Source organism: Thamnophis elegans, chromosome 4 (genome assembly GCF_009769535.1).
Source record: "Thamnophis elegans isolate rThaEle1 chromosome 4, rThaEle1.pri, whole genome shotgun sequence".
NCBI lineage: Eukaryota > Metazoa > Chordata > Lepidosauria > Squamata > Colubridae > Thamnophis > Thamnophis elegans.
In genome coordinates this window covers 59,059,191-59,068,242 of record NC_045544.1, presented here as the reverse complement: position 1 = coordinate 59,068,242, position 9,052 = coordinate 59,059,191, and the positions used below count along the sequence as shown (strand labels likewise).

The 9,052-nt window shown below is 38.7% G+C and overlaps 1 protein-coding gene across 1 annotated transcript in view; it reads right to left on the bottom strand.

Moving 5' to 3' along the window:
• Positions 1–3,370: 3,370 nt before the first annotated feature.
• Positions 3,371–9,052, bottom strand: part of IGF2R (insulin like growth factor 2 receptor) — an 82,227-nt gene continuing 76,545 nt past the window's right edge. The window contains 4 exon segments of the mRNA XM_032214893.1: positions 3,371–5,147; positions 5,680–5,749; positions 6,563–6,715; positions 7,922–8,107. Of these exon segments, the coding sequence (XP_032070784.1) occupies positions 4,731–5,147; positions 5,680–5,749; positions 6,563–6,715; positions 7,922–8,107 (826 nt within the window). The 3' untranslated portion in view covers positions 3,371–4,730.

Sequence of the window (9,052 nt, the reverse complement as noted above, 5' to 3'; positions counted from 1 at the left end):
CTCAACGCAGATGTACTTAAGCATCCATAGAGGAGTATAGTAATAGTGTGAAAAAAGAAATGCAAGATCAGTTCCATAAACCTCAGCTTAACCCTGAGAGGGAGGATAGATAAGGTGACCAGATGTCCCGATTTCAGCGGGACAGTCCCTATTTTGAACAATTTGTTCCACGTCCCATTTTTTTTTAAAGTCCCAATTTTTTTAAGTTACGAAAAAGCCTCCAGCCGCCTTGAGGCTCTCCTAGCAACTGGGAGCGTATATTCTTCAGGCCGAGCGCATTCCTGCCCGTGTGTCCTTGGGAGCTGTTGCTAATGGCTGAGGGAGGAGAACACTTTACTCCATGTGGAGACGGTGGGCTTCCCTCACGGATTTTTTCTTCTTCTGTTGCTTTGAGCAGCCCCTCCCTCCCCCCCTCTTTCTCTCTCTCTCAGAGTTAGCGGCTGCCTCCGAGGCTGTCCAAGCTCAGCCCCTCCCCTCCCCCTCCCCCCAGACTGCTGCTTCGCCTCGGCTGCTCGGGGCTTCTAAATTGGCATTGCGTGTTGTTTGGGGAGGGGATTACTGTGCCATAGAAACACAGCGTATGTCTCACGTGGCTGATAACATGGTCTCTATACAGCAGTGTTTTTCAACCACTGTGCCGCGGCACACTAGTGTGCCGTGACATAGTGTAAGGTGTGCCGTGGGAGAATTACTTTATATATAGTCAATATAGGTACAGAGTTAACTTTTTTTAACATTTTCTAATGGTGGTGTGCCTCGTGATTTTTTTCATGAAAAAAGTGTGCCTTTGCACAAAAAAGGTTGAAAAACACTGCTATACAGAAGAGGTAATTTTAAAAACTTCAGAGCGAATCCAGAAAGAGGGGAGAAAGAGGCTGAAGGAGTGATTGCACAGGAGGGGGAATTTATAAACGGCCCAGTGAATCCCGAGGATTGTGTGTGTGTGTGTGTTTGGTGTGTTTGTGTGTGTTTGTGTGTGTGTTTGTGTGTGTGTGTGTGTGTGAGAGAGAGAGAGACTATCACTAAGTGTTGTAGCTTCTGATTCTTGATGAATGTATTCTATTTTATTTTTCTTTATGTATACTGAGAGCATATTCACCAAATTCCTTGTGTGTCCAATCACACTTGGCTAATAAACTATTCTATTCTACTCTATTCTATTCTATTCTATTCTATTATTCTACTCTACTCTATTCATTTCTATTTCAATTCTAATAAGGAGTTTAGCTTCTCTCTCTTGAAAATGTAAGCTAGCATAAGGCATTATAATGCAAGCTAGCTTTAGTTTTCAAACAGTTCATTTACAATGGCATTGAAAAAAGTGACTGATTACCATTTTTCATACTTAGCGACCATTTTTCACTTAGCGAACCATTTTGACACTTAGCGACCATTGCAGCATCCTCATGGTCACGTGATCAAAATTTTGATGTTTGGCAACAGATTCTTATTTATGATAGTTTCAGTGTCCTGGGGTCATATAATCGCCTTGTGTGACCTTTTGACAAAATATAAAATTTTTAATTAAGCCCCCCCTCCCCCCCATCAATGGTGTCCCTCTTTACCAATCTGAAAATCTGGTCACCTTAAGGATAGAGAGAAATCCAATATTGTCCCATCTAGATTCTCTTTGGTGTAATGGAGTGGGGATGGGGGAGGGAAGGGATTCTCTAAAAATAAATTCCACAAGTCCTTGCAGTGTTTTCTGGCCTGGTCTGTCTTGAAGCCTCACCATATTCCTAATTCCAAACCTGGTACCTTGTTGTTGTTTGAAATCAGCAATCTTGACAGTATCACAGAGTATAGACATGGGCTGTAGTTACTAAATGCTACTTTTGTATTTAGTGTGTTTTGTGAGGTTTGGTTAGAAAAATTGTGGATTCACTTCAAAAACGAAGGCTTGGAACATGCAGGAGAACAAATATAGTATCCATTTGCAACTCCTTAAAAAGCAGCTAAATTTCCTCTCTCCGTGGCTACAGAACAATCCCAGAAAAAGATATACAGGCAGTCCTTGACGTACGACCAGAATTGAGCCCAAAATTTATGTTGATAAGTGAGGTATTTGTCTTATTTTATCACCTTTCTTGCCACAGTTGTTAAGTGAATCACTGCAGTTGGTAAGTTAGTAACCCATTTGTTAAGTGAAACTGGCTTGCCCATTGACTTTGCTTCTCAGGTCGCAAAAGGTGACCTTGGAACACAGCAACCGTCATAAATAGGAATCATTTGTCAAACTTCTGGATTTTGATCACATGACCATGGGGATGCTGCAAAGGTCGTTAACTGTGACCCTTTCAGTATCATTGTAATTTTGAATGCTTACTAAACGAAATGTTGTAAGTCAAGGACTACCTGTATGCTACATGCATACCCACAACTCTCCCAAAGAAATTTCTGGAATTCAGTATCTAATACTGCGTGGTCCAATTGGTCAATCTGTAGTTCAGTGGATTGGGCAAACCAAGCATGTGTGATTAAGTTTACAGTTTGGGACGTAGGTTGCACGAACACTGTTAGGATGAGTAAACCTAAGATAATGTGGTGCAACTATAACTTACTGTAGAAAAAATAGGTACGATACACATTAAAATGGGGATCAATTGGTCGTCCTTGAGGCTTCTACCTACTCAAGCACTGCGCTTAAGGGTGGGGGGAGCTTAAATGATGGCGTAGTGGTTAGAATGCAGTACTGCAGGCTATTTATGCTGCCTGCCAGCTATCTGCAATCTCACTAGGCTCAAGGTTGACGCCTTCCGGGGTAGGTAAAAGGAGGACCCAGATGGTTGGGAGCAATAAGCTGACTCTGTAAACCACTTAGAGAGGGCTGTAAAGCATTGGGAAGCGGTAAATAAGTCTAAGTGCTATTGCTATTACTTCAATGCATGCCAGAAGCATGCCTTTTTAAACAACCCATCTCTGTATTAGACCTATGGTGACTCTAAACAGTACTTACATTTAAAGGCAACTTTGCAGTTTTAAATGTAATAGTATGGTGAATATTGCACGACAGTATGCAGACCTGCAAGTTTCTAATTCTGTACTAGTTTCAGTAGCCCCTTAGAATTGTAGTTCTGCCTTTGCAAGGCTATTTTCTAAGATCTACCATAGTGCCCTTCATATAACTGGAGAAGTCAGCATTTTATTTACTAAACTTTTATGCTGGCCACCTCCTGACAAATCTGCCATATTTGAAATGAACCTTTTCATACATCCTTCTTTCCCCCTTTTTAACATCATCATGGTTCATCACTATTTTGTAAGTTATTGCATTCTGCATTAAGGACTTTGCAAAGATTTGGCCCTTGCTTGTTTGAAAACTCAAAATAGACATGCAAAGGCATGGGGAAAAACGCACTACACAGATTCGTAGAGAAACATAATTTAATTTTATTTATTGAAATTCTTTAAACACTTTGTTACATCAAATCCAGGTACCAAGTGGAAGCCAATCTTAAGTACTCCAACGCGAACAGGACAAGATAGAAAGGAGGAATGAAGGAAGAGCCTCTGGCCAGCCGAAATACTGGTGCACAGTTCTTAGAAATGCATGTGCTGGCTATGAGCCTCTTAAAAAGCACTAAGATGCTAAATACTGCAAGAAGAACTTGTTTCATCTTTCCCTTAAGGTTAATTGTTGCAGCATATAACAATGATGAAGGAGTTCGGTGACAATATCCAAAGAGTTTTACCTTTCAAAGGAAATGCACCTAGTACCAAAACCTGTGTGCCCCTGTTCTGCAAGCCTGTGTCTTTAAAGCAGCCATAAAAATGTGTAGGGCAATGAAGTGGATACTCTAGTTTGATCTGGAATTAGTTGGCAATTTCCCAAGAAGGAAAAAAAATCATTTAAGCTTCTGAAGAGAAACAGCATTAGGAAAAAGGTACATATGTTTTTTCATCACAACAACAGTTGCAGAGGAAAAGCAACAAGCATTAGTATATCTAACCTGAAAGGGTCATTGGGAAAGGGCATACTCTATTAATTTTTTGCCCAGATTATTTTGAAGGATAGCACTGGGTTGCTATACCAACAATCTTGTAAACACTGATGAACGACATTATATGACTGGTACCGAAAAACAGACTTAACATGCAAAGGACAGTCACTGCTCAAGGCTAAAGCTATAGGATTTATACCTTCCAGCTAAAACATTTTTCAAATCAAATCAAAATTATTTTAATTGAATAAGATTACAGAAATCAAATATACAGGCAAATTCAAGATACAGACCAGCTCCAAGATGTACACCAAAGAAACCCAACCTAATGAGATGGGTGAATCTACAGAAGAAAATACCCTGCCTGCAGGAAGAACACATTGCCTATCTTTCTTTTCCCCCCAGTGAACCTGAGTAGTGAGAGCAATAAATATAAAGAGTGTTAAAATGCAAGTCTCACAATGAAGCGGAAAGGGCTTCATTTATATTTGAGCCCATCATTGTAAAATATGGTAAGAGTTTCTAAAACCTTCCCAAGGGATATGTGTGAGTGTTCTAGCTCAGGAGAATGATCTTTATTTCATTCATTGAATGCTAGAAACCCAACCATCACCAATCATTGTAAACAGCCAGGACTGACCCTTCCTCCCACTTCCCTTGAAATAATCCCTTGCTAAAGGCATCTGCAACTTAAGTCTTCATTTTTGGTTGGAAGTGTTTTGCTGTCTCACCTTAATATATTTAATATACATATACACATATGGAATTTTCATTAGGCACAAGTGCAGGTTAAACGTTCAACAAGTCCTCGTCGCTGTCATCATGGTATGATGCAATGTTCATGGAGTTCTGCATTTCTTCTTGACCAAAAGCGGGGATGGTTTTGCTGTTCTTCCTTCCGTTAGGCAGAGCAGTTTTCCCACTGCCTGAAGGCTTATGAGCTTTGTTATGATAAGGCCTTCTAATGCTGCTCAAGCCTCTTGAATCCACATCTCTTGCTGAATGAATCTTCACCTCTGGTATTGTCAATACTTCATCCTCACTGTCCATGTCATCCACCGGAAGGGACATGAGGGTATCTGACATGGCTGCCTTTCGTGCTACATGGCCATTTATGTGAGCTTTGTTTCCTAAACTGTGATTTGGTGTAGCTACTTCTTCCATGAGCCATTCTGTTTCATTCTCATTTACCTCTTCAGTATTTATCTGTTAATTCCAAGGACAGACAGTAAAAACATGATCATTTAGTTTACTGAAAAGCAAGGTACGTCTGATTTTGGAGAACTAAAATTTTGCAGGTTCAATTCTTTTACTAGCAAGAATCAGGAATAAACAATGGGAAAATCTTTGCCCTTACAACTTTTCTTGCAAAAGTCTGGCTGCTTCTCCCTTTGGCCCTTATTCCTTTGAATTGATACACAACCATTGTTTCAATACTTCCCCCCAAGTTTTCAAATATGAAGCTCTGGAGGAATGGAAATATTTTATACAGTTCTTCCAAATACTGAACAATAGCTGAAAATCTCAAACTGAAAGCTATCAATAAATAATGCTTAGTGAATGTAGGGCAGATTATTATTATTTTTTAGTTTGTAAAAATCATCCTGTTATTTATACTTCATGCTTATGTATAATTAAGTAGCACTGATTTTAAACCCAATATAGCTCTGCATAAAGTATAGTTATGACTACATACAGAGCTATAAACAGAATATTTGATGCACTTATAATAAAATACCTTAGTATATTTATAAGAAACATTTGATGATCTCCGACAGCAGTTGACTATCTTCTGCTTCATAGATTCTCTATGAAATAAAAAATATTAATGTTACACACTTTATATTCTGAGGTAACCTATCTACAGGTTTAGGTGTCTGCTCAATAAAACAAGTCATTATCAAGTTGCAAATGAAAATGGGAATGGGGGATGCCATGTTTGACAAATAAAGAAGAAAGAAAGCCCACAAGTCAAAGTACGGTGGGCTTTGAAGAGGATCCTGATGGCAGACTAGAGGCAGGAGGCAGTTTGGTTACAGTGGATGACAAAAGAGGGAATGAGATGCTATTAGTAGCCAAGTTTTGACATCAACACCCATTTCTAAAGATGCCTGTAGACATTAGCTCTTTCAAAAACACTTGTGCTTGATTTAAAAATGAGGCGTTGTCTGATATCAGAATATTGACCAGTACTATTTGTTGTGTGCTACTATTAAAGCCGTGGTGTCACGGTGGTTAGAATGCAGTGTTGCAGGCTAATTCTGTTCACTGCCAGCAGTTCAGCTGTTTGAATCTCAATGGCTCAAGGTTGACTCAGCCTTCCAATTTTCCAGGTTTTGTAAAATGAAGGCCCAGGTTATTGAGGGCAATATACTGATTCTGTAAACCCTTAGGGCTGTAAAGCACTGTGAAGTGATATTTAACTCTAAGTGCTATTGCTATTGCAACTATCCTATAAGAATAGTAATATGTTTAATGAAGAAACAGTTCTAGCAGAGTTTTATGGGTGTTGGATATGTTGTTTTCAATACTTCAAGCTTTCTGGTTTTAAAACGTTTCCAAAATGTTATATTGGGGAGTTATTGCAAAAGCAAAAATCTGAGCATTTTCTTTTGACCTACCTTCTTTCTTTTTTGTAAAGTAACAGGATCACAAGGCATGCTGTGAGAATCACAAGGAGTAAACTCAACAGTGCGCCAACTGCTTGGCTTCTTCCTGAAAGGCCTTTAGAAAAATCTTCCACATACTTTCCATCATTTGTTGTTTCAGAGCTACTGCAAACAATAAAAGAAATGGGAATTTGAATTCAAAAGGTATCATCTATTCTGCAAAAGCAGCCCTCCACATATAACTTGTTCTCTCTATTCTGTTGCAGCTCTTCCTGCCCACTAGAATGGGTCTCTTTGACCCTTGGAAAGATTTGGTGCAGAGAAGAGGAGACAAGTTAGCCTCACTCTGAGTACACATTTCTATTGTATTTCCCAGGACACAGTTCATAAATCACCCTTGCAAACTTTTAATTAAATTCAATAATAACCAAAAACTAAATTCTGAAACAAGAGGTGATGGTTGTATTTCGAAATGATTAAGACCCATGTTCAAATACATTCCTGGAAATAGAATAAACTATAATTATAAGTACTTAAAAATAATTATTTTAATCCTTCCATTTCAGAGCAGATTAATCAACTTCCAACCAAACAAGCAAAATTTCCCAGCACTGGTCCCGTCCCCCCCCCCAATATAGCTACAGTCAGTTATCTACTCAATTCTCCAAGTTCAAAAGGGTGCTACGGTTATTGTCATATACGTAACTCTGGAGTGAGTACTATTTGAATTCATGTTAGGTATGTTATATTTCACTTTATTCTTCATGATGGTCACATTTGGGTCAAACACCTGGAAAAGGCAACATCCATTACATCAATCCTTCAGGTTTAATAACGAAAAATAGAAATGATCTACTCAGCAATGGGTTTAGGATGAAAAAACTGAAATTCAATTCAAGTAATACTGCGGTTTGGGGAAGAGGATTCAATCTCTTTTCATGGGATTCTATTTCTCTCAACGGATTTGTAATATAATCTCTGATCTAGACCAAGTTTGTCCAGAAGAAGCTGTAGCTTGAAGGTAACATTTGGACAAATTTAATCTAATAAAGATGATTGATGATCTGCTCAGATCCCACTAATACTTTTGTACTTTTTTACACTTTAAAACTCCTAAAACTAAAACGGTGATAGCTATATCACACACACATAATTTGAGAAGAGGAAAATTAATTTCCTGGTTTAGCTCCAGTTAGTTTTAAGAATCTAGTTTGAGACAATATGTGCTGTATGGAACTTTCATGATCTATTTATTTACTCAATTTTAGAGACTGCCAGACTCCAGAATGACTTTGGGTAGCTTACAATTAAAAAACAGAAAAAACATGGAAATAAGAATTAACAAGAATTATTCTCATGAAATTTACTTACACTAACTGGCAAACCGCTGAAGTGTACCAGGTGAATAAGTACTGGCAGTCCGTTGATTCATGAAGAAATTTTGGGATGCCTTCTTTAGCATCTTTATCACAGTGGAAGACAATAGTTGAGGAGGCAGATTTTTTGGAATCTCTGCCACATGTGGAGTCAGAGAAGAACACAAGATCCAAACATCATCTGCAAAGGAAGAAAGAAAAAGAAAAATTCACAACCAATTGTTGGTTGTGGATATTTTGTGGACATCTCAGAAGAGACATTCCCTAGTTTCTTGGGCTGTTAAAGTGGCAGGGAAGAAAAGTACTTTCAGTCTTGCGGGTTTCCACAAGATACAACAGCTGGTCTACTTCCCCACTATGTGTCTTCTTATTGTGTTGTAAATCCTTCCTCTCCAATCTCTTTCTCTGCCAGAGACGAGAGTAAAAAATGGGGCCAAGCCGAGGAGCAATTGCCTATTTTAAAAAATCACTTTTCCCTGCCACAGAGCAGCAACTGGGGGGAGGGGAGGAAAGCCAATCAATTTCTGTGGACAATCTCTTCTGTGCCTATTATTTTTCAACAACTCCTCCCTTGTATTTCTTTCTATGTACATTCCCCATTGTGTGCCTTATTCCCTTCTTCTCCAGGTTCTCTGTTCTGCAAGGAGAAGGGGAGAAAAGTACAGAACAAGGCATACTAAAACTGTAAAGGCAATCGCATGACTGAGGGACACTGTGAAGGTTGTAAATGTAGGCATTGGTCTTAAAGTTACTTTTTTCAGCGCCATCCTAACTGCTCACTTAGCAGTTACTAAGTAAGGAGTGCTTGTTCTCATTTGTATAGAAAAGGTGCTAAATTCTCAGTAAATAATGTTCTTACTTTAGTTTCCTGCTTGCCTCTCATGGAGGTGAGCTGGCAAGTTTACACATTTAAATTTCCATTCGTGTAATGTCTGGAAGGAAAAGAGGTGAGTTTTCCCACATTTTCTCTCTAGCTACCCAGTTTAAGAAAATGAAAAATGGGATCTATATGTGTAAAAAAATATATATTTTTTTCAACTATTCTACTCTCAGAAAGCAAAAGAATTATAATGTATATCCAACAAATTACCCTTCACCCTGCTCTTCTGTTATTGAGTATTGCCGT